The sequence below is a fragment of the Sceloporus occidentalis genome, unplaced genomic scaffold (genome assembly GCF_023333645.1).
Source record: "Sceloporus occidentalis isolate IW3139 unplaced genomic scaffold, rSceOcc1.0.p SCAF_7, whole genome shotgun sequence".
In the NCBI taxonomy this organism is placed as follows: domain Eukaryota; kingdom Metazoa; phylum Chordata; class Lepidosauria; order Squamata; family Phrynosomatidae; genus Sceloporus; species Sceloporus occidentalis.
In genome coordinates this window covers 33718781-33745409 of record NW_028316987.1, presented here as the reverse complement: position 1 = coordinate 33745409, position 26629 = coordinate 33718781, and the positions used below count along the sequence as shown (strand labels likewise).

General features: G+C 39.7%; 1 protein-coding gene across 1 annotated transcript in view; it reads right to left on the bottom strand.

Annotated features, from left to right (window-relative positions):
* Nucleotides 1-1896: 1896 nt before the first annotated feature.
* The window catches only part of GLI3 (GLI family zinc finger 3), a 282260-nt gene continuing 257527 nt past the window's right edge, over nt 1897-26629 (bottom strand). The window contains exons 12-16 of the mRNA XM_089532565.1: nt 17124-17273; nt 14651-14815; nt 12081-12371; nt 7899-8226; nt 1897-4198 (exon numbers count right to left, since the gene is read on the bottom strand). Coding sequence (XP_089388691.1) covers nt 1932-4198; nt 7899-8226; nt 12081-12371; nt 14651-14815; nt 17124-17273 — 3201 coding nt within the window. The 3' untranslated portion in view covers nt 1897-1931. The remainder of the gene's footprint in view (nt 4199-7898; nt 8227-12080; nt 12372-14650; nt 14816-17123; nt 17274-26629) is intronic.

Here is a 26629-nt window from a genome sequence, read left to right as displayed (position 1 = left end):
ACTGAGACTGATTAAGGAGTGGCAGCTAATAGGAAGAGGCTCTTCTTTCAAGTTAAGGTGCAGAGATGGGCACCATCTCAGCGTGCCTCTTTTTGTTTCCGCAAAAATATATTTTCACTGCTTTGAGAGTGTTATAAGATTATGGTTCAAACTGATGTTTACTGGACCCTATGCTATCTGTGCTTATTATCCACAGAAGATCTGAATAATACTATGTGGGCTTCTTGAATCTATACATATTATTGAACAAGTATGAGACTATGAAGCTTTTAAAAGAACTAGAATAGTTATGCCTTCATAATGATAGAATGTTTAAGGTGGTCCCATTTTACAATCAAGAATTGAGGAAGGTATATTATACTATACCAATTTTTAACATACAGAATGGCATCCAGGCTTTTTTGCAATTACTGAAAAGAAAAAAAAATCATTTTTATTGGAACAAGCTTCAGATTTAGCTCTTGATAAAATAGATTCTGTTTTCTTGGGGTAGAGTAGTGGTTTCCAACCTGTTTCAGAAAACTCTAGTTCTTCTTCTGGTTCCACAGTGAGAACATCTGTAATGTTTCCTAAAAGAATGCTTGTATATATTATTGCCTACCCCCCGCCCTCTACAATATGAAGCCACTGTGCTTTCAGGTACACTCTCAGTTCATACAGAGCAGGGAGCACAACCTTGTCAACCCTGGAAGCTGCACTTGTTGGGTTTGGGGTACACATGAGCAGGTGTGCACACAATATACATGGAGCTCTTTTTTTCCCTTTTTCCTCATTGAGGAGTCCCTCTCCTTTGGTGATTCTGATACAGATTGTTCTCACCTCACTACTAGCGAGGTGGAAAATAGGCAAGGGTAGATAATAGATGTGCAGAGCTTGGAAGCAATACATCACCTACAACTGTGCATTATTTCGGGAGGGGGGGGGAGGGAAGAGATAACAGGGAAGCATCAAGATTACCCTGAAGAATTATTTAAGAATTGCTGTTGTTAGGATTTAGGGAAAATATGTAATATTTTGAGAGATTTGGGGGCATTTTGTATTTTGAAGTGATAAAAAACCTTTACAAGTAATGCATTAGCAAGATGCTACTAGTGGGTAATCTTACGTGCTACTCATGGGTAACACATCTTTTTTTTTAACCACCTAATTCATTAACGTTTTGCAAAAATGTTTTCAGACTCTGGGAACTGACATGGGGGGGGGGAGGCAGGGGTCCCTTGGAGGGCCACACATGTGGCCTGGGAGGCACAAGCCTTGTACTGCTAACTTAGGGGAATGACAAAGACCAACCTGCCAGGACAATATTCTTCAGTAACTGTTTGCTCTTGAACAGCACTTATAAAATTTGTGGTAGACAGACCATGTAGGAAGAATTCTCAAGGCATTAACCCCAGCCTCATCATAAATTGTTTACATTGATTCAAATAATTCTTTTCAAATGGATTTGCATAGGAGCTTTGCTAAGTGGATGGAACCCCAAATTTCAGCTCGATATCTAGTAATGCTCTGCATACACATTAGAAACTGGATATGTAAGAACCCTGGCAACAACTATACAAGATTCCATTTCCTTTCGAGTAGCAGGAAGTTGTAACATTTCATCAGACCTTCTTCAAAAATAAAGCCACATGCACATCACAAATTTACATTGGTTTACAATAAAAAAAATAAACACAAAGAAGTCATACAAACATTAAAAATAAAGAAGGAATTGCAAGTGTAACAATACTGATTCAAAACTGAAACGGAAGACAGTTTCTCCCTAGAACACTTTAGGGTTTTTCAGAGTCCTTATTCCATAAAAGGAATATACTTGAAACACATCCCATTTAGGTGAGATGAGACTGCTAAAGTACTTAAAATAACTATAAAAAACAAAACAAAACAAAACTGACTTTTTAAAAATCTTTCATCTCCTACGTTGTTCATACCTATTGCATAACAGCAAGAAACTTGCTTTCTTCAGCAAGTGAGGTTAACAAAGAATTCATGTCCCCAATAGCCATGTTGGTTGTGCTTATGGGCATAGCTGGGAATGTAAGAGACGCTCGGGGAGTGGTGAGACGGGAGGAATTGCGGGAGAGATTCTGGATGATGCTGGGACTTAGGGCTCCTGAAATTAAGCTGGCATGGTCACTATCATCTATGATAGCATCAAAATCAATCTGCACACCTTCAAGGCTGCTGGTGTCAATGCTGTCAACAGTGCTTGTCACCTGGTTGGCCCCTGGAGAGAGAAGCTCGGATGAATTTGCATCACCAGTCCCCTGAATCAGGTAGTTGGCTTCTGAAAGGGGGAAAGCCCCCATTTTCAAAGCTTGCTGGCTAAACCCTGTGGTTTGGTCATACAACTGACCAGAGTAATTCTGCATATTAGAGCAGAACTGTTGTGACTGACTTTGAGACTCTACTTTGATGCCATTGACTCTGTGTGGCTGGTTGGCATCTCTACCATGTCCTTGTTGCGCTGAATTATTCCTCACTGTGTTTTGCAATCTGCTGCCACAGTAGCTGGCACAGGGCTGGTAACCTTTTCCCATCATCAGACCTAAAGGCTGGGTCCTAACGTTTTCAGATAGTGGCAGACAACTCTGAGACCCTTGATAAAGGCTGTGTTGTGAGGGAGCAGTAATCTGCTCTATCATTGTTTTATTGGAATGGTCTACTTCTTGGTAGTTACGGACTTCGTCTGCTGATTGATTAGATAAGTATTCCTGGAGAACCATGTTCCTGCTCTGCATCTTATTCATTATACTGGCAGATTGTTCATCTGATGACATAGAGCAGCCTAAATTGTGCTCGCTCCCATTAGTTAACATAAAATTGTTTCTCACCTTTTGCCTTTGAATCACCATTTCAGAGGTATGGTCCATTGGTTCGCTGCCAGTACTTTCACCATATAGCTGTACCTTACTAGACTGAAAGTGGTAAGAACGACTGGTGTCGCTGTTATTCATGACCATGTTCTGTTGTAAACTGCAAGAGCCATTGCTATCTAAAAGATTCTGGTAGCCACTTTGTTGGGTCACAACATTTCTTTGCAGCCCGTTGTGCTGTGGTTGGACAACTACATTGTTATACAGCCCAGGCGTTTGATTTTGCTGAATCAGGGATCGTTGCCCACATTTTAATCTTGATGGAGACAAGTCAGAACTTCCTGAGCTTACTTCATTCCACTGAATTGGCAGATCATTTTTACTGACCTCAGAGTTGTTTAATGGAGGGGCGTGCTCAAAACTGTTGTTGTTCCCCATTAGTGAACTGTGATGCCCTTTGTTGTTATCTAATCCACTATTTGGCAGTTGGCTGTATACTTGATTCTGAGAATTCAGATACTGAACAACATCATCTGGCAGAAGATCTTCATCATTCAAACTGCCATCTGCTTCCATGGTGGCAGCCTCCATAGCCACATTCTCAGAGATGCTTGGAGGGCAAGGTGAACAGAAGTTGCGAAACAAGCCACCATCAGAGCGGGTGTAGTTTTGAAGGATGAAGTTGCGCTTTTCCATGGAGGGAGGCAAAGTGGGAGTGTTAAAGCTATTGAGGCTGTTGAAACGCTGTACTCTGGGAAAAGAAAGGTTATCAGAGACTGGTCTCACGGGATCACTGGCTCTCCGTGTACCAGCCCCTAACACATCATGAGGCATTAAGTGTCTTCTGCTGTAACCATTTGTCCCACCATCACTACATCTTCGAGGAGAATTAACTGGGGGCAGTGGTGACATTCCAGATTCCTTGCAGTCACCCAACAGTGCCATTCTTGTTTTCAAGCTCATCCTCTCCATATTAGGCAGTGGTGTTGGTGGAGGTCCACCAGTAGCTGCTGCATATTTTGCTTTCAACCTATACTGTTGGGCAGGGGTAAGGCTGAGAAGACCTGGTAAGCCGTCACACTGGCTGACTTCACTGGATCGTCTTGAGGCATCAGTTGAAATGGGATCATAGGAGTCAGCCACACTGACATTCTGGAGCCTTCCCTCACCCTGGGAAGCATCGCTGGATCTACGACTAGAGAAGCAAGGTGAAATCCCAGAGGACCTACGACTGCTCATGTAAGCTGAGCTGATAGTGCTGGTATTGCTGTCCCTTCTGTTCAGCATGTTTAGCACAGTGATGTCCATGTTTGTGAGTTCATTTTTGTGGGTCAGGATAGCCATGTTTCCTCCAGTGCTACAGCTGTTGTTTGACTGAGTACCTGTGAAAATATTCCAATAAAAAAATAATAAAAAGCATGGGAAATGTAGACATGGTATGGAAGATGTTAAAGCATTTTAAGAAATTACCCATAAATTGCCTGAGAGATTACAGGACGAAATGCATTTTTAGACTGAGGCATACAAGTTCAAGAATGACAGTGCAAGATAAAATCCACAATATTGCTCAGGATCCAGACATGGATTATAATGCATCACAGAATGAAGATCAGAGACATAACTTTATTAATCTGGAATATTATTATGCGATCTTATAGCACCTTTGAGAGTAACTGTGTAAAAGAATTTGTAGTATAAGTTTTTGTTGGCTTAATCTACTTACTCAGTTGAGTTCACTCTATGTATGCGACGAAGCAGACCAAGTCTATGAAAGCTTATACTACAACTTCTTTTGCACAGTTAGTCTCAAAGGTGCTACAGGATCTCCGCACAGAATATTTAGTCCAGTTCCCTTTGCTATTATGATATTGGCCCAGTTTACAAAGTGATGTAAATCTGTGCCTATTCTGCTTCAAACTCATCTTCAGGTGTTAAAGTCACTGGACTAAATATAACAATACTGTTTTGTTAAATGAAACAAAACCTGCACACAAATTTTTAAAAAAACATGTCTATTCACACAGAAAATGAGCAGCTATCTCTATTGTCTCTTGTGAGATTCCACTAACTGATTCTATGAAAATATGCAGTCTGTTTTAAAGCAATGTTTTAGCAAATAAACATCTAAATGAAGTCAAACGATGAGATATGGAAGCTAAAGTTGTTAGCAGTAAAATTCTGGAAAGTTTTTGGAGCTGCTTAAACAATTATATTTGCATGGCATTCAAAACAAAACTGTTGTGCTGGCATCAACAATTATAATACTTAATTATTAACTTTCATGCAGTTCCTTTTATTAGAACGAACTTGAATCAGATACACCACAGGTATTCTGCATGGATGGCTGCAAATGAATAAGTTATGCAACCATGCCGGAAGGGAAAATATTTGGCTGAAATCAAAATCCCCCTATTACAAAATACCTATGAGACCTAAAAGCCTCAATGTTTTCTCAGCATGTTTTGCTTCCTAACTCCATTTGTGTTTGCCATGCACACTTCTACATTTTGGACCAAACTTCGGAAACATACCACATCTTCCCTTCTTAGTGTTCACCCTGACACAAAATTTTGCTGTGGGCAAAAACTAAAGAAGTCACCTGCTTGAAGAAATCTTAAATAGATTAAGTAGAAATCTCAACTAGATTAGCCTTAGTCTTAAATTGATGGTGATAATTCATTTATATCCCACCTTTTCCTCAGAACTGAGATTCAAAGCAGCTTGCAAGAAATATACTTCTTAAAAAACTCAATTAAACTTACTGCATAATTTAAAAACTATTTGAAATGAATCCATTAAAAGACAAAAGCCTTTTAAAAGACAAAAGCCTTTTAAACAGCACACTATGAAAAGCCCTTACAGCCAGTTCCTAAAAGCCTATCAGAATAGAAAAGTTTTCACTTGTCGACAGATGAACAAATGTATTGTTTAACTTTTTGAAATCTTTTTTTCCTAGAGTGTATATTTTTATATGGTTAATAGTTTAATTTGTTTTTAATGTTGACTTTGTCTGCTATGTTTTTAATTGTTATCTTTTTAATGCGTAAGCTGCCTTGAGTCCAGTCTTGGGGAAAAGGTGGGATATAAGTAAATAATATTGGCTGAATTTTGTATCAGCTACTTAGTCACTCATAATCATACTCATAATCTTGACTAAGTAGTGAATAAAACCCTGTTACCTAGATTTACTCATCTATAACTGTTTCATTTTCATGGTTGCTACTTAGTCAAGATTGTCACACTATTGCTACAATGACAACTCCCCGCTACCCCATCGTAACTTTGCCAGGAATCAGTTGCATGGGAAGAAAGTCCATTCTGTCAGTGATCAAAGAATGGCTGGATGATGTTCCAACCTAGTTCCTCTCCCCGTATACTGTGACCTACGTCACTCTGTCCACCAATTCTTTCCTTAATTCTAATGCTATTGTATTTTATTGTTTTTAAATGCAGATTATTTAATTGGAATATTAATATTGGGATGAGGGTTGGGAGTGGAATAATTTTTGAATTTTATTGTATTTTCTATGTATTTTATTGCTGTAACCTGCCTGGATTCTTTGTGATTAGGCAGGCTATAAATCATTCATTCATTCATTCATTCATTCATTCATTCATTCATTCATGTTAATATCAGGTTTAGTAGGTGGGCCAGGAGTATAACTGATACAGAATTCCAGCCAATCCTCCTCCTCCTCCCTTTCATAGGAAGGGAATTTGAAATCCTGGGAGGAGCCATTAAGCAGGCTGTCAAATAGAGCTGTATAGAGCAATCCTATACTGAGAAAATGTCTAGAACTATGTTGATGACATACATTGCAGATTTATGCTTTTTTAATCATTGCAGGAAGTATTCTTATGCAACAACCCAGAAGCAAACACAACACAACTCATTGGTCCCAGCTGCAAAAGTGCCGGCAGATGGTGGCCAGGAGCCCCCAGTCACTGCTCAGTGATTGCCTGTGAAAATGCACTCCAGCAAGCTCCATTGCACCACCAGTGACAGCCCCACTGAACTAAGAGGCCAGGCAGGACTACACTGGTGGAAAGTGACATTCCATCAATGAACCACAAAATCTTGGCCATTAAATCCCATTCAGTTCAACAAGGCTTACACCTAGGCAAGAGTTTACAGGGTTGCAGCCTTAAATCACAATCTTAATTGGCCAAGAGGACCAACAGACAGCTGAGCTAAAATGGCCGAAACTGTGCTGAATCCACATCTCTTTCAAACTATTTGTGTTGGATATTAGGTTTTCCCAGTTTTTTTGCCAAGTGTGGTTGTGTTCTGGGCTGGAGGAAGTTTGGATCTGATATAACTCAGGTTCTTCCCCCATGCCATCCCTTTCCTCCTCCTTTCTGGGCTCTTCTGCTGGTGTAGCTTAGCTAGCAAAAGTATACTTCTAGCAGACTGCTCTGTTGACAAATCTTTGAGATCAGGGCATTTCTGCAGCAGAAGGGAATTCTACTGGCAGAAGAGGTTTGAGCCTATGCTTAAACTAAAGCTCGTGCATCTTTATTGCCTGATGTATCAGTTAACTTCAAATACAAGTTCATATGAGTAAAACAGCAGTTCTGCAGAAGCATACCTTGTTATTTATTTGTCAGAGTAAGTATTAGCACAGAACAGATATTGCATCCTGTACAAGAGAAACAGTGATATTCACCGTATGCAATTTTTATATACTTTTCTATAAAAGCCTCTCTCTGATCTGTGAACAGTCAACACATTTTCATAGATACCTGAATAATTAATGTCTGTGCAGGGACAGTATTGTATGGAGGAACATTCAAACAAATAGTAGTCACATGCAATTTGAAGTGGTACAATGCAACAACTTACACATGGCCACATGACTATGTTGGTCAGCTCTGGCTTAGTATTACTGATCATTGTAGATGCAGAATGGCCTAAGAATACTCCATGATTTGGTATAAACTAAAGTTTGGAGAATTAGAGGGGGGGGGGGGCTACTGCCCATATCCATCTTTGGCTATTCTCCATTTCTCCTCTGAAGACTAAAATTAAGAATTGATGGTCATGAATACAGAAACAGATTATATTAAATGTGCATATCTCACCATTTCCTATGAGAAGTGGCAAGGCTGGGGCTTTGGAAGGTGGCATGGGGTTCAGTCTTGGAAGCACGCCATTGATTTGTTTCAGCCTTTCTAGCTTGACTTGCTCCATCCATTTGGTCGCTGTCATATTCCTCCTGGCCTGTAAGCCAAGTGCTGTGGTTGCTGTTGAAATGGTAGAGTCCATGATAGGGGTTTCATCTATGACACTGAGGTCTCCTACACTACCTCTACTGGTCAGATTAAGCTCGATCCCATTGTTGGAATAGTTGCTGATGGGGGACTGTTCGCTGCTGCATGTAGACTGACCACCAGGGCTTGGCTGAGATGTCTGTATGCAGGCGGGAAAAGACAGAGAATGTACAATTATAATTAGGTCAGAGTGCACCTTGGATCCATTACATGCTTAAGGAAAAACAGGAAACAATTTGAACAAATAAATAAATGAGATACCTCAGAACAGGGCTGAGAAATAAGCACACTTCATCATTAAAAGATTTACAAAGTCAAATTCATTGTTCATCTAACGCAGCATAATACCTCTGAAAGAGGCCATTACAGAACAAATGCTACGTAATGGCTATCCAATTATGCAGAAGCAAAATACTCCTATCTCATCCAATCACTTTAAGCTTCTGAAATCAAAGGTTTGCAGGACTTCTTCTGAAAAAGAATGCATGTGTGATTAGTTCCACACTCCAAAGGAAGTGATGGATTGGCATTTCTCGAGTCATGTTTTCCTTCTCACATACATTCAGTGACACACAGGAAACCACTGCTGAAACTAAAAGGAGTCTCAGAAGCTATCTATGATTTAGCATAAATGTCTGCTCTTGAAAGGAAAACTGTTCAAAACCTTGGCTATGCCAAAAGCAGCTCTTAAGATCTTGACTACCATGTTTGTATACACTTGAATGGCAAACACCGATAGATTTTCCATAGCACATGTAATAGTAATAATTATGAACAATATTCAGAAGAATTATATTCTTGTGTCAGTGTTGCCCCCTAAAGTGCTCAATCAACAGAACAAGCTACAAGGTAATTGATTATTACCTCTACATTGCTTTCATCATGCATAAATTTCTAACATAAAAGCATTCTGCATGTGGGGTAAACATCCAAGTGCTTTCTGGACCACTAACAACAGTTTTGCTATAACATTAGAACTTCATAGTGGCCATTCAGCTGAAAACTTCAATGGTATTTTTAACTGTTCATTTTAAATTGTTTTAACTGGTTTAAACATTTCTGGTTTTAAATGATAAATGATTTAATATATTTCTAATCTTTTAAAATTATTTTTAGTTATGTCTTAATAATATTTAATACAATTTTTAAAAAATTGATTTTATTGTAGGTTGCCCTAAAATCCTCGAATACAGGGTGGGATACAAGTTTTTAAATAAATAAATACATTTAAAGTCAGTTAATTTGTAGTGGAGCACAGTTAGAACAGCTACTTGTTTCATGCAAACTGATGAAAAAACCCTCCAAAACCTATGGGTCAGCCATTCTTGCAGCTGGAAAACTGTTCACAGCACTCACAAATCAGAGAATGATCATGGATGTGTATATGATATGTACATGTCTATGCAAAATTGATACTGATCTAGTGGGACCACATGCTATTTGTTATAAAATGTCCATTTTATGACAGCCATGAATGCATTCGATGAAACATTCCAAAATAGCAAGCAAATGTTTTGTTTTGTTTTAAAATAGCAATGAAGGAACTGTGGAAAAGTGAAATTCCTCTCACCTTATTACCCACTGTCCTTAGGAAGTTAGAACAAGTCATTAAAAACATTAGATAAAAGAAACAGTGGATTAGTACAGTACCAAAATTGAAATGTTAATTTATACAACACAGGGAGAAACACACTATTAAGTCACATCTTAATGAGTAATTTGAGCACATCGTTCAGATTGTACAAAGTTTAATGTTATATATTAACTTCATTTTCTACATGTTTTTTCAAAATCACACAGATCAACTATACTGATGAAATCTTATTTGTACAGTTTTAACTGTATCTTCTTTTATTGTTGTAATCTGCTTGAATTCCAAGTGATTAAGTGGAATATAATTTATTATTATTATTATTATTATTATTATGTTTCCCATTAAACCAGAAACTCCAAACAAACTTGAAATTCAGTCATTTCAAATCTGTTTCTGATGCCTTAATATGAGGGAGTGGTAGGTGGTCGGTTTGCATTCACTTTTTCTTTTCTACAATGCCATGTACATTGATGGTGCTATCTAAATAAATAAATAGAGATTTTTTTTACAGGGGGTTATATTGGACATATTGCTCACAATCTACAACCTCAAACTTCAGTCTATGAACCAACTCTCAAATGGTAAACCTGTAACGGATCTATACCAGTGCCGCCTGGTAAAGTTACTTTCTGGCATTCCAGTTCCCCAAATCCCCCAATCACTAGTAATTCTGACAGTTACAATCCAACAAGTAAAACTTTCTCAAGCTCTGAACTGTATAACTTCAGACTGCAGGTGGAGAGTTCATCACGTGACTGAATGCTTATCCCTAAAAAATATTTTCTTTCACATTAAGAGTACATCTACACTGTAAAAATAATGCAGTTTGATACCATTTTAAGTGCTGTAGCTATATCCTATGTAATCCTGGGGTTTGTAGATTTGCAAGATCTTTAGCCTTTGCTGCCAAAGAGTGCTGATGCCTCATAAAACTATACATCCCAGTATTCTGTAGGATGGCAGTAAAAGTGGTGCCAAACTGCATTATTCCTACAGTGTATAAATAACAGTAATGTAGAAATCAGGAGGACTCTCATTTACACTAGTCTTCCATCTCTAGGAATCTTTTCATTTGGAGAAGCATTCAGTCAGCTCCCACATCCTGACTGAATGTATAGATGCACATAGATTCATCTAACTCAGTGAAGACTGGGCTTTAAGTGATCTTCATTAAATCTTCATTTTTAGTTTACATTTATAAAATTGAAATCACGTGTTTTGTAATTTTGGTTAGTTCAACCATTTATAAATGTTGTACTTCATATATTAAAAACCAACTAAGGGGTGAAATAGACTGCCCCAAAGGGATGGCTTGCTCCAAAAGCAAAGCCAGATTGGGTTTGAGGCAGCTGAATGGTCTGGCCTCAAGCTGCCACAGTGCCGGCAGAGAAAGGAGCAGTTTTGAACCTTTTTTGCTGCAGAAAAGCTGCATTTATCTTCCACGGTGGCTTCCCGGCATGTTGGGGGCTTGTGGTGTGTAACCACCACACCTCCAGGATGCCCAGAAGCTGGCCCATGTGTGGGTAGCCAGAAGCTAGCTTCTGGGAGAATTTAGCGCATGCGGTGTCAAAACGCCATGCTCTGAAGCCTCCTGGACAGCGGCGCAAAGGGGCGGTCTCTTTCGACCCTAAGACACAATTAGAGTACAGTGGACCCTTGTTATACGCTGGGGTTTGGTTCCAAGATCTCCTGTGTATAACAAAATCCGTGTATGCTCAAGTCCCATTACATATAATGACATAGCAAAATGGTGTCCCTTATAAAAAATGGAAAATCAAGGTAAATTTATACTTTTTTGTAACATTTTCAAACCGTGTATGCTTAAATCCGTGTATAAAAAATCTGTGTATAAGAAGGGCCGACTGTACATCCATTCGCTCAATAGGAACATGGTAAGTTCCACTGATATAATGGGTCTTCTCCAGCTGGGATTAATTTAAGACCTTAATCAAACTGCTAGCCTCAGTTAGAGTACACTTACTAAATCAACTGCTGATTGGTAAATCAACACTCATGTAAATCCCATTCATCAGATCAACTTAATAAAAACTTGATTAAATTGCTAATGTGAAATAATGAAATTTAAACAGGATTACAATCAGCTAAAGATACAATCCTGGGGAAAGTTCTCTTGTGCAATTCCTGCGGAAATGAATGAGAATTTCACAAGAGCACTGTGGTGTTCTTGCATGTCCAAAATGATAGACCCCACTGCACTAAGGCCCAAAACAGATGGGCCAAATAGAGCGGTTTTCTTATTGTGTTTTATAATACTTAATTGTGAAGGTTAACAACATGAAGGTCTAGTTTCAGTATTTCATAATAAATTTAGCAACCGTCTACAAACTTGATATGTGAAGGTTTTTTTTTTTTAAAAAAAAGTACAGGGTGTTGCATACCATTGGCTTCTCTGACTTGACAGCTTTGACCTGGAGGCATTCTTCACGCTTTGAGGTAGTGTTGCTGAGGTCTTTTTGCTCACCAATTGCACCCTGAGTCTGATGGCCTGGGGATCTGCTTTGAGAATGGCTGCCTTGGTCTTTTGGTGGGGGATGCCTTGGATGGATGTCTCCACGCTGCTTCTTGGTGACATGTGCCTCAGGGCCATGCACAGTCTTCACGTGCTTTCGGAGAGAACTAGGATCTGTGTAGCGCTTTGTGCAGCCTGGTATTTTGCAGACATAGGGTTTCTGTAAGTGGAAAGAAATGGTTGCATTCATTTGGGATTGCAGGAAGTTAAGGCCACATAAGTGGTACATTCAGACCCAAAGGCTCTGAAAGTTCTTTTCCAACAGCCAGTTGGTTCTTATCTCATTTACTTCCTAGAATGTGTGGACGTAATTATAAACTTAGTCCCATAGGACAAAACAGAGGTAAATCGGCTTAAATCCAACCCAAACTCACGGGGCTAGATATTGTTTTAAAACTAGATAAATGTTTGGTACTATATAGCATGAACCGGCCTTTCTATATAATCACATCTAAGTCACAGAGATTTGTTAAGGCCAGGCTTGTATGTGTGTTCCCTTTTCCATACGCAGAATATTTTAAGAAGTCATTAAATCCAATATGAAAAACTTCTAAAAAGATCTTTCTCCATAAGCCCAGAGAACAGAAAACAAAAATGATGGCCTGTTACAGACTGCCAAAATAAAGCTGCTTCGGGTCTCTTTGGAGGTATGCTGTTTAAATGATGCATGCATCCTAAGAATCCGGAAGCTGCACCAAAGCTGCACTCCAGTGCTTAGGAATGGAGTGTGGCTTTGGTGCAACCTCCGGACTCTTAGGACCCATGCATCATTTAAAGAGCATACCTCCAAAGAGACCCAAAGCAGCTTTATTTTGGCAGTCTGTAACAGGCCGATGTTACTTATGGCTAGAAAGGACATGATCAATATAGGAGTATCCAGCAGATGTCGCTAGAACACAGCAATCAAATTCTTCCTAGGGCTTCTTTTTGTAAGGATAGATGGAAAGATAGATGGAAAGAGAGAAAGATATTATTCTTTAGGCAATAACTGTCTGAATGTTATTGGTTAGGCCCAACTAGAGCAGAGCCAATCAATTGTTAAATGGTGAGTCAATATGTAGTTGGGACTAACAACAGGATTTAGGCTATCGTGTATACTATTTTATGCAATACTGATACATTTATTTGGCTCAGAATGCACAAGTTCAATTTCACACAAAATAATTGGCAAATTCTACTCCTACCCCTGAAAAGAAATATTATTAATCAAAGGAAAATCGGTTAAATGTGTTAAATTTGAAATAGACTTTTAGGTTACATGTATCACCTAAAAAATTAAATAATATAGAACTAATCTAGCTCTAACACTGATCACACGCTACTGTATGGCTCTGAATAATTATAAATGTTCCCATGAGTCGCATGAGGCTTGCAACTGAAACTGTGGGGATTTTAAAAATGAATTTGTGATATGAATGGACATTAGCTGATCACACAAAAAAGAAACTAGCCTAAAACATGTGTTTGAACTGATCGCAGCCCTTGTTTTAATTAGAATATCCACCAGGCTTTATTTTTTGGGACTAATCCCCCATAGACTGGTCTAGCATGCTTATGGGGCTTATATAGCAATGTGCTACTATAGTGATGCAGCAGTGGTCTACAGCATTACTAAAAAAATTATAGAGTGGAAAATTGTTGGTGGCCTATGTTGGCACAGCCTGAATAAAATGCCACTTTATGGAGGGAGGGGGTCAGAAGGAAGTATTCACTACTTCCTCCCATAAACATTCTGCCCTATATGGAAGATGGCATCCCCACTGGGAAAATGCCCCCCTACCTTTACCACCATATTGTGACAGGAGAGTTCCATGGAGGACCAGATCCTAGGCTGGCTACAATTATGCAGCTGGGTAGTGAGAATAGGTATATTTTTCCCAGACCGCCATGGAAAATGCTTTCTATAATGTATAACTCAATGACAAACTAGAACAGTATTACAATGGAAAAAAAGGCTGGCTCTTAAGCAACTTATACTTTGGATCCAGTTACAGAAATTTGCTCTTATGCACTCTTGACATCACATTTGACACCATGGAGGACTCATGGAAGTGACTGAGCTGGCCAAAGGAGAAAGAAAGTTGGCACATCCCCACACAACTTTCTTTATCGTGAACAATACGGGGGGGGGGGGGGGGGGTTGCACAGATTGGCCCTATCCCATTATTCAAACACAGATTTACTACGCTATAACTTTTTAGATGTGACAGGATACTGAGAAGAAATCAAAGGGACTTTTTCCAAAATGACCTTTTATATTTGGAACTTTAAAAAATGCAATAATATTGTTGAAATAGTTTATTGCCATATATTTCTCAATAAAAACACGAACTGTTTAATGGCTTCAAAGATTTCTTAGTATGTATTTTACAATAAATTCTTTCAACAGCATTATGTCTATGAATGATTGGGAATTTTACTACCCATGTGGTTCCTTACCTCATTGGAATGAGTTCTGTTTTGGTGCTTGGCACGATCAGATGCGTTGGAAAATGCTTTGTTGCAGCCCTCATGCTCGCAGACATATGGTTTCTCTCCAGTGTGAGATCTCAAGTGGGTTTTCAAGTTTTCCAGCCTCGAGTAGGCCTTTGTACAACCTTCAAACTGCAATCAACATGTCAATATAGAGTATTTCAGACACAGAAAATAGGGGCTGAGGTGGAGGGATAAGCAAAAGAAACATCACCACATCAAAAGAAAAGAAGTTTTCTAGCCATAAAACCACTATGTTCAAGGTTTCCTTCCACCCACCCACCCCCCTTTGTTTAGGCCCATTACAAACCGCAGGGGGAAAATATGTAACTAAAAGAAAGCACAGCTTGTGTATCAAGAAAGAGTTGTTAATACAATTCTAAGGTTGCAGTTTTAAGCAAGCTTACTTATAGGGCTCATTCCTACTTACAAAATAATCCAGTTCCAAACTGGCCTATTTTGAAAGCGAATTTTCTCCAGGACCATTTACTCCCCTTTGTCATTCACATTAAGAGGAGAAAAGAGGAAAAACGGCCACGGAGAGAATGGATGGAGGAGGAGGAAAGAAAAGGGAAAAAATTTTTCCCTCTTTCCTCCTCCATCCTCCTCCTCCTTCCCTCCCTCTCTTCTTCCACTGGCCGGCCTGCCTACCTGGGTGCTGCTGGTGTATGGGTCCTGGTGGCAGTGGTAGCAGCTCTCAGGGTTTGGGGCCCGGCCCTCTCCTCCGGCCCTCCTCCTCCTCCTCCAGGCTGGACTTTTCTCCGCTGCGCAGCCTTCTTCTCTGGGAGTTCTCTACCCCGGTAGGCCTCCTTAGAAGGAGGCCTGGACGGAAAGAGAGGCAGGCAGGGAAGACCACAGGACTGGAGGACAGAGGATGTGTGTTCATGCCTCCATGGTATGCGTGCCTCCGTCCTGTGTCCTCCGATCCTGTGTCCTTCCTGCCTGCCTCTCTCTTTTCGCCCAGGCCTCCTACCGGGGCAGAGAACTCCCGGAAAAGGAGGCTGGGCAGCGGAGAAAGGTCCGGCCTGGAGGAGTAAGACCAGAGGAGGCGCCCGCTGCTGCCACTACTGTCAGACCACCAACACCCAGCCAGGTAGGCCAGAGGAGGGAGGGAGGGAAGGAGTGGAGGAAGAGGAACCCATGCGGTCCCTCTGGGGCCACTGCCACCCTTGGATCATGCAATCCAAGGGTGGCAGTGGGGAGGTAGATGGAGAAAGGAGGAGGAAGGTGGGGAGGCCTGTGACCAGGAGATGGCAGGGGCCATTGCAGCTGCCCGTTTTCTACCTGTCACTGGCAGCAGATTCGATTCCACCCTTCGTTCCCATAGGGCTGAATCGATTGTGATCAATTCAGCCCAAAAAGGAGCAGTAAAACCCAGCGTCTTTCTGACGCAGGTTTAATGGGAGAAAACACTAACCCCCCTTGGCGAATCAATTCGCCAATGGGAACTATAATGGTTTAAATCAGATCATAATTCCATATGATCCGATTTAAACCTTAGTGGTAATGAGCCCATAGACAGTGAACTTCCAAAAGACCAGGCTATAAGTCTCTCTCTCTACCTTTGTCTCTCTTTATTCCATGTTCACATTTGGTTCAGTAGGAAGAGGTTATCTAAAAAGGAGCTGATGGGACTATGGGTGATCACCCCTAAACACTGAATTTTTATGGAATTTATTATCACAAGATGTGGTGATGGTTACTGACATGTACAGTGCTTAAAACGACTTAAGAAATTTATAGAAGGTTGTTCTACCAAGCCTATCAGACATAGGGACTGCCCTTAAAAATACAACTGCTGCAGATTACAGTTGCCAGGAACAACTGTCAGAGAGCATGCAACACTGATCCTAAGAGAACTGCATTGACCTTCTATCTGAATTTTATCTGAATTCAAGGAGCTTGTAGTGACCTACAAAGGCCCAAACAGCCTGAATCCAAATAGCCAACCTATGCTCTTATGGTCCATCCATTTGGGAAAGAACACTGAATAGTAAGAGACTGCCTTCTTTGTGGTGGTGCCCAACATATGAATGCTTTCCCCGAGGTATACCTGAGAGCAATTTAAATTATGTTTTGACATTAGCCAACCTAAGATTCATCCATTTGTGCTAGCAATCAATCCTTGAGAGTCTCTTTATTGTCTTTTATGCATGTTTATTTCTTGTATCTAATTTTTATGGTCATTTTAGTATTATTGGTACCCATCATGTTTTTGTTTTTTAAAAAATAAACAGCATTATATACATATAAATAAATAAATATTGGTTTGTCCCACCACATCTGAATAAGTGGGGATGGGATGGTAGCATTATTTTCACATCCTGCTTTGCTAGTTCCCAGAAGCATCTGACTAGTCATCACCAGAAATGAAATGCTGACATAGATGGAAACTTGTTTTCTCTTCTTTTTTATTTTTACAAATGCATTCGTTACTCACAGTGCATTTATGTGGCTTTTCTCCTGTGTGCCTCCTCATGTGTACGACCAGCATGTATTGGGCTTTGAATGGCTTCTGCTCTCGAGAACAATCCAGCCATCGGCATACAAACTCTTTCTTCTCCCCATGTATGTGGTCATTGTTTATATGCTATATGGATACAAAATAATATTAAAGTTCAGTTCTGTTGATACTTCATATGTGCTTAAAAATGACAATGAGCCTTAATTTGTCAGAACAAAAAACACTCTTGAATTTGTGCAGGGAATACTGGCTATTTCTGTATTCAACAAACCAATTGAACTGGCTTTTATAAATCTACAGATTTCCACTTGTTTTGTTAACCTCCTACTGGGTGGGAATTATGTGACTTTCCCCCAAATGTTGTTATACCTCACCTCCCAGCATTCCTCTGCACTGGCTATGCTGGCTAAGGCTTGTGGAAGTTACAGATCCACAACACTATGGCCCCATACAGACAGGCCAAAATAAAGCTGCTTCGGGTCACTTTGGAGGTATGCTGTTTAAATGACACACATATCTTAAGAGGCCAGAAGCTGCACCAAAGCTGTGTTCCAGTCCTTAGGACTGGAGTGTGGCTTTGGCATGGCTTCCAAACTCTTAGGTCACATGCATAATTTAAACAGCATACCTCAAAAGTGACCCGAAGCAGCTTTATTTTGGCCTGTCTGTATGGGGCCTTAGAGTGCTAAATAATTCCCACCCTGTCCTAAAAGACAGGATGAGTTTGCCACGGCATAGGCCTCCAGCTCCAGTTAAAGGAGAAATTTCACTTTAGGGTTCAGTGAGTAGAGGCTTTGTGGACTGAACCAACAGTTTATGTAGAAAGATGTGGCATCAGGTAGGATGCATGATGACCTTCTGATCAGCCAACAGGCGGTCAAACAAAGCTTATACAACCTAATTATAAAACTGCACAGCAACAGCAATTAACCAGTCAAAAGGATATGACAATAATAAAACTAAACAATGATGAAAAATTTATTTTAATTTTTTTAGCTCAAACTAATATTGTTATTAGCAAAATGCACCAATCTGTGTTGGTTGCAGCATCTTGTAAGTGTTTTAACTTGTTCTTGTTTTTTCCTTGGAATTTTCAAGAGCTGATGTAAAATTGATTGAATACCACTGTTACAGTCTGAAAATATACAACAATCAACATTCTACTATAATAATGGCACAATTGAATGCAGTTTTTGATATTCTAAAGAAAATAAGCAAAATAGGAATACATATTATTATGAGTGTGCATATGGAGAAGGAAAGAAGAGAGAAAGTATCCCTTTTAGTTCTGCTGTACCTCTCAGCAGCATTTGATATTTAATATTAATCATGGTGTCCTGCTAGACCATTTGGCATATACTGTATTGGGTTTAGTGACACTGTTTTGTGCTTATGTATATGCCTTCAAGACACTGGTCTCCCATTCAGATACTAATCTGAACCGACACTGCTTGGTTTCCAAGAGCAGATGGGATCTGGTACCTTTAGCATAGTTAGGTACCCAAAACAAGGTGCTGAGGAACTGCTATTTTGCACCATAGCCATTAGCACATGGGATCAATACTGCCTTTTAACATCCACATGAAGCTATTGGGGGTAGTTACCCATTTTGGGGGGAGATGATACTAAATTCTGGTTTTCACATGAAATGCGAAGAAATCTGTGGAAGTCCTGATTCACTGTCTGGATGCAGATGAATATACTCAGCTCAGTCCAGAGAAGAAAAAAATTGTGTTGGCTGGCAGAAACATAAAGATGAGATTGGGATTACAACCTGTTCTGGATGAGATTGCATTCCCTCTAAAAGGCTAGGTTCATAGTCTGGAAGTGTTTTTGTACTCACCATTGTTGCAGGAAGGCCATGTGGCTGCTATGGCTATGGGTGTCTTTTCCCAGCTTTGCCTGGAGTGCCAGCTATGGCTCTTTCTAGGATTTGGCTACAGTGGCTTGTGTGTTAATTATTTCCAGATTAGATTGCATTAATGCACTCTCCATGGGGTTGCCTTTCAAAAGTGTTTTGTAGCTACAGGTAGCACAAAACATAGAGACCATGTATGCTTTAGTGACCACATACTGGTCTTGTACCAACCACAGTCATTTCCAGATTGATTCCAAGCTTCATTCAATGGGTTGATGTGGAATCTAGCTATCTTGGGGCCAGGATTTCTGAAAGACTACTTACTTCCTCTTGTATAAACCTATCCAGAATTTGAGATCCCCACTGGAGGACACATTGCATGTCTCAAAAAACCCAAGAGGATAGATTGATGAGTGATTTTGTAAAATAAAACAGCAGCCGGTAATGGGGGATGGGTGGAAGAAGATCTCTACCAAGAGGCAAACTGTTAAGAAAAACTGAGACTAATGAAAGGGGAAGGTATTTACTATTGCCATTTCCCATGCTGTGATGTGTGCATTTTCAGCAGAGGAGAGAAAGATTAAGCCTTCCCCGCCCATGCACTATGCTCTTAATCCAAGTAACATCCACCTTTACTCTTACATTTTTGTATATACCTGAAACTACCTGAAGCAATATGTATTTAATATAATGTTTAATTTTTTATTATAGGAGTTTTATTACTAATATTATTACAAGAGATTAGTTTATTTTTTCTGTTGTCAGTTTGACAGGAAGCCCTGACCAATTCAGGGCCAATATACAGTGCACCCTTTCCTTATGGGGGGGGGGGGGGCATCTGTTCTATACAGTATCTGTTCTTCGTAAGGCAAATACCATGTATGCTCAAGCCCCATTGAAAACAGTAGGGCTCGAGCACTTGGCACACGCACCATTGCCTCTTCTGTCGCATGGATTTCAGCGTAAGAAGAAGTATCTCTTTCTTTTCTACCTGTTGGAACTCCCCTTTCATGCATTCACTCACTTAGAACTGTAAGGGAACAGCTCCATGCTTTCTCTTTAGCAACACTCCCATTATGCAATATACTTTCCTGAAGGCAAGGTCTGCCCTTTCTGCTACCAAGTTTGCTTAAAACAACAACTGTATTTTTTTCCTTTCAAATAAGCTTTTTCTCTGGGTGGATATGTGCTGTATCTACATAGCTTTTAGACTGAGATTTTTATCAGAGTGTTTTATGAATTATCCTTTATAGATGGTGGGGCTGGGGGGGAGCTTGGAGCTGTTTTCTTTTGTTTTGCAAACTGTTTTGGGGCAGAGGATGCAGAGAACCCTGCATATCAACATGGAGAAAAAAGCAGGTAAGAATCCTATCCCAGTGAAGCCTCTAGGCGTCTACCTAGTTCAGATTTCATATGCTGGTCACCAGCAAAAGAGTTGGCAGTGGGATGACACAGCACTACATACTTTCTCTGTAACAGAGTTTGGAAATATACCTTTAGGAAGGATGACTATAATAAAATGCTGGAGCCACCATAACTGAGCAGTGATAAGATACTGTTCTGGGACCCAAAGTGTTGGATGTCATTGCCCAGTCTGGAATGTCTCCAGCACACACTGCAATGATTATTCTTAAAAGTAAATTTTCATGCTTTATATTCAGGGTAGCTCATAGAAGAGTCTGACACAGCAGTTCATGCTAGATCACAAAAAGCAAGCCTAATAAACTTATGTTCATAATTATATGATACTCCTTTGGCAAACAGATGCCAGTTTCTTATAAAAGTTAATTTTAATTTATCCTCTATTACCACTTGTTTGTGGTTTTTTAAATGACAACACTACAAGCAATATATGAATTGAGCAGATGTGCCAAAGTATACAGCACAGCACATAGTCTTTAAGAGTTTATGTTTGATGTGCATATCTCTGTAGTCCGTTCATATTACATGGGTCTGTACTGAGACGGTATACAAGTGGCAGTATTTTGAAAGGGAATCAAGGCAGTATGCAGAGGATTATATGAACTCCTGTTTTCTGAGAAAAGAAGGAATGACTGCAGAAAACTCACTCTATGAAATGAATATCTCAGCACATCTGAGTTCTTGTGAATTATGACAAAAGAAGCAGCAAACCTGACTTCATCAAGAAAGAAGAACAGAAGGAAAACCAGCACATACAAGTATAAAACTAGCTGAGCTGCATAATTCTGTAACTATGGGGTTTTGTTCGACGGCTAGAAAATCCTTTTCCATTTTATAATCCGCAAGCTTTCTGATTATTCTTTAACATGTCCTGCTTATTTCATACAACTAAGGTACAATCCTCTCATTAAGTATTAATACAAGAGAAAGCTCCTGAAATCTTCTGTCTTAATCACCTCAAACTACAGACCGGAATGTAATTTTGGTGATGGTGGGGAGACATCACTAGCCCACTGACCTAATGTGCTCTGCAGAAGATCCAGGTCTGGCTGGTGGAGGGTTCAGGTTCCTTCATGTTCCCTGTCCAAAGACTCCCCTGACTGGTGGGGGGGGGGGAGACAGAGAGGGAGGGAGAGAGAACAGAAATGTAGTCCTCACTCTGTCATTTGGCAGTGATTGGAAATATTAGAGATCCCTCTCTTGCTTTCAACTGGTGTTTCCAAGGAGATGACTGAGTCCTGTTCACCTCCTCAAAGCATCTACTAAGATATAGGGTACTTGTGTTGCTGTGAAGCACAAAGTGGTTAAACACCTAGGCTGATGATCTAATGATATCACAACACACATATTTCTCTTTTATGTACAAATTCACCTCATTTATTTATAGAGTGTATACCTCTACCATTTGGCTGGAAATGCTTCTCGGGATGTAGGAGTACACTGAAAGGCTGCGGTTTCCAAAGCTAGGTTGAGCATCACAATCTCTAGTGCCATACTGATTTATATGAGGTTGAGCTTTTCAATCCAAAACTTGTCATTTCTGGGGTCACTTCATTCTCATATCTTATTTTCCCACCATCCCGAACCTACTTTGTGCATTTCGCCTCCTTGTATTTTTTGTCTCTTCATGGTCACTTTCTTCCCTGCTTATCCACCCAGCATTTGTTTAGTTTTGTATATCTTAAGGCTACATATTGTTCACCTGCCACAGCTTTTCCCCAACTCAGTACATTTTGTGATTAGATAAAAGCTGTATGTGTAGCTTCATAAGAATGAAGTTTATTAAATACATGTATTCATTGTTTAATAGGCCAAGAATGGCTTCCAAAGAGTCATGAAAGAAGCCCATACACATAATATGGGGGTACAGATGGACTCTTTGCAGCTTGCAGTTCTAGCCTTAGCTATGCTTTGTTTGTCTGCATGTTGCATTGCTCTTAACATATTCTACTTAATTACCTTCCTTCTCTTTAACTAAAGCCACTAGCTGAACCTTCATTAAAAGCACATACACAATCAGTATTCTGAATGACTGCAATGAGATTTGAACAATTTTTTTCCTACACTATGAAAGAAGTTTCACAAAGCTTCCACAAATAATATAAATGCTTCATTTAAATTCCTTTTATAGGATTGTTTCTTGAACAGATACCAAAGTGGGTTGAGCTAATGGTGTCTAAACTGTTAGGCAATCTACAGGAGCTTTAAGTCTTTAAAAATATGATAAATAAGGCATAAATTATCATATGTGCAATCAATTCAGATTCTATTACTTTTGGGCTACATACATCTGCACAAATGGTTCTATAAATTCATCTATACTTAGCCCTTTGTATCTGCTGGAGTTTTGTTCCAGCCCCCCCCCCCCCCCAATGGATACCAAAATCTGTGGATGTTCAAGTCCCATTATATACAATGGAGTAATAAAATGTTCTTTATATAAAATGGTCAAGGTTTGCTTTTTGGATTTTTTTTTAATTTCAAGCTGTAAAAGGTTGAATCCATGGATCCAGAATCCATGCATACCAAAGGCCAAGTGTACACAGTCATATTATAGATAGCCACAGGGCTGAGGTCCATGCGGTTACACAGCCTCTTTCAAAGTTCTGGGACTTCTGAAGTCTTTCTTCCAAGCATAATACCCTGCATTGTCAGCCAATCTCAAGAGCAGATTACAGTGCAGGTCATAGAGTTGTAGCTTTCACTCTCACTCTCTTTTTTACACACACACACACAGAGAGAGAGAGAGAGAGGGAGGGAGAGGGAGAGGGAGAGATTGATTGATTTACTGAGCCTCTTCCCAAAGAGGCCTACATAAGGAGGTACCGGGGCTCCAAGACTTGATTCAGGCATCTCTGCACCAAGCCTAGGATATGTCCTAGTGGGTATCTGGGGCTGTTTGTTCACAGGCTCCTTGAAGCACATAAGAAAGGAGGACTTCAGGAAGCATGACAACTCTGGATTGGCCAGGGCTGGATTAGTACCAGAAATCTGTCAGGTCAGCAAAGCAGCATTTGGGGTGTCTTGCATTTTATTCTTGTGTTCATGCTCTTCCTCTGATTCAATATTCGATGGGGCACAGGAGAAAAGAGATAGTTTAAATAGCAAAGTACTAACACAGTATGTAGGAGATAGTCAGGCCAATGTCTACATTCTGTAGCCAATTCTCTGTGCCACATATAGGGAATCTGTGGTTCCCACAGGTTTTTCATGTCAAGCTAGGCCTATTAACATTCCTCTTAATGAAGACTGTGCTCCTTGCAGCCCACCCAATAGGATCAGAGGAGCACAATCTCTTCCACCTACAGAAAAGAAGAAACCCATGATATCCTTGGTTTCTCCAAAGCAAAGAAATCCTTGGGGATGGGAGTTTTTAATGATCGCATCCATATATGCTGAGATGGGCAGTGTAGGGAGAGTCAGTGTCTGCCTGCCTATTGGGGGAGGGGGGAAGATTGTGGCTTTTGGCCTTGGCATCAATAGTTAAAAGCACCAGGTAGCAGTGGACATGAAAAAATACTCTTGACTCAAGAATCTGGAGTGCCAGTGTTTCATATTGGGCTAAATTAACAAATAGTCTCTAGCCAATTTTTACAAGAGCTTAGCTTTCAAAATTAGGAGAACTGCCCGGTTTATAAATGGGCAACAAATAGAAACACCTTATTGTTGTTGAAGCTAAAATGGCATGGAGTTTTATCAGTACTTGAACAAGTGACCACTGGAAGGTCAAGCTATTCTGGGCTTTTTCAGGATAAAAGAAACACAACTACTTTTTACTATTTTAAAATAAAATTCTTCTTTTTATCTGGTGTTAAATAAATGCCACAACTGGGACCATGAGTCTTTGACAAACAGAATGTAAGAGAATATGAAAACTAAAAGCAACTACTTCACTGGCTCAAAGCACCAAGGATCATTATAGCATAGCCCCCATCATTAGCCATGCCCTATAATGAGCAAAAACCAAAGGCAAGTAGTTGGAAGACTCAGGCATGTTAATAAGATAAGAAAGCTACACGTGTTCATTGCATTTACCCGCAATGTTATTATATAAGAGTACCAAAAGAGTGCCTAGTTCAAACATTTGGGATTGCAGTAAAATCTTCTACATTTGGATGGGGACAAACAAGTATTGGGAATGGACATATATAGAACCATGTAAATAATAGAATGTATAAAGGGAACTCTCGTGGATAAAAACCTATGTGCAATTCACTTGGCATCTCTAATCTTTTCTACCCACTTGGCAAAAAGGCCCCACCCAAAGATTAAGAAAAGTTCCTGACAATAAGAGTTGTTCAGCCATTGAACAGACAAGACAGCCTCACCTGGTTGTGTACTCTCCTTCTTTGGAAGTCTTTAAATAAAGGTTAGATGGGCTTTTCTGAGATATGCTTTAGTTCTACAGTTGTTGTGTGCCAGAGGGTTGGACTAGATGGCCTTTGTGGTCCTTTCCAATTCTATGATTCTAAGTTCCACACGTTAAATGCATTAAAAAGCCTTGTTTCCAGATATCATCTCTATTGCTAAGTATTGTTGTTCTCGTGTGCTTTTAGATTGTTCCCAATTTATGGCAACCATAAGGCAATCCTATCACAGTGTTTTCTCAGCAGTATTTGTTCAGATGGGTTTGCCCTTGCCTTCCTCTGAGGCTGAGAATATATGATTTGTCTTAGGTAACCCAGTGGGTTTCCATGGCAGAGCAGGGGTTTGAACCCTGGTTTCTGTATAGTCAACACTCAAACCACTACACAAAGTGGCACATTGCTAAATATAATTGAGCATAAAGACTGTTCTTGTCCTTTACATGGACGGCTGATTCCTACAGGCCTAAAGTCTCAACTGTAGTTTAACCTATGTAAATGTTAGTAGGAAACAGTTAGGTAAATTATATAGGCTCCGGCATCTTCTTGGACTGCTAGCTACCTTACTATACACGACCCTAGAAGAACTTACACTAAATTTTCCCATTCTGTTTTTTAGGATCTATATTTGCACATATATCTCATATAATACCGATCTGTGTTTCTGTCTCCTATTACAGTTTGAGTACTATTTTCCCACAATAAGGAGTATGCATAAAAAAATGAAGTTGCTATTATATGCAATGTTTCAAACAACATTAAACTTGCATCAGAATTCCCTTGAAAATGTTCCAATGTCTGTGATCTACTTCCAGGTTCTTTTATTCTGATAATTACCTTTGGATTTTTCATGGTGTTTTTGACTCCCTTGGTCTCTGCTATGAGAGAGAATGGCTAGATTTTAGTCTGTGAAACAAAGAACCTTCTGAAATAAGAGTATTATGTAAAACAGAAGCTTTAGTACAGAGCATAATAAGGATTTAAAGAGTTTCAATTTATAATGTTTTTAACCTTATTACACCCATGAAATGTCACATTCCAGGGACTAGATCAGAAGGATTTTTTTTCCTTCTTAACAAAATTGAATTTTGATGTGGCAATCCTTGTGTCTTGCGACTATGAAAAAAAATCTATTTTTATACTCACTATAGAGTATATCATACCCACTGATTCTTCTCTGGGGCAAAATGAAGGACATAAGGAAGGTAACTGACAATACCCTGAGAAAAGTTCAAGGAATGTATATCATAACATAACAAGGAACTCAAAGTCACTTTTAAATACTATATATATTCATGCATCAGTCTAGAAATGTTAGTCAAAAATTGACCCAAAAAAACCCTGATTTAACTTAGCCATGGGTCAATGTAGGCACTGTACTTTAACTCTTATTTTAAAATAGGAACCATTCCCTAGTGAAAGGCAAGACTGTCATCTGTCCCGGAAGCACTGTAACCCCTCTCTTCTCTCATCCATCCAGCCTTTATCTGACCACAGTTATGTCTGCTGGAATGTTCTAAACTCTTTGGCATTGTTCTCCTTTCCTTCATCCTTTATTACATGCTCCTAAGTTTTACCCTCAACTTATCCATGGGTCACATCAAAATCCAAAATTTTGCCCCTCAAAACCTGCCCTTGACTTATACATAAGGTAGATTTACAGTCGAGTATATACGGTATGCTTTTCTAAAAGAATTGACTGACTGATAAGTCTGATTTCCTCCCCACCCTCCGCAAAAAACACCCTCCTCTGAACCATAAAAACTACCTGACAAAATATGCTGAGGACACATGAGGAGGGAAGATCCTTCCCTATGTTGGGATTCCTGAAATAGGTA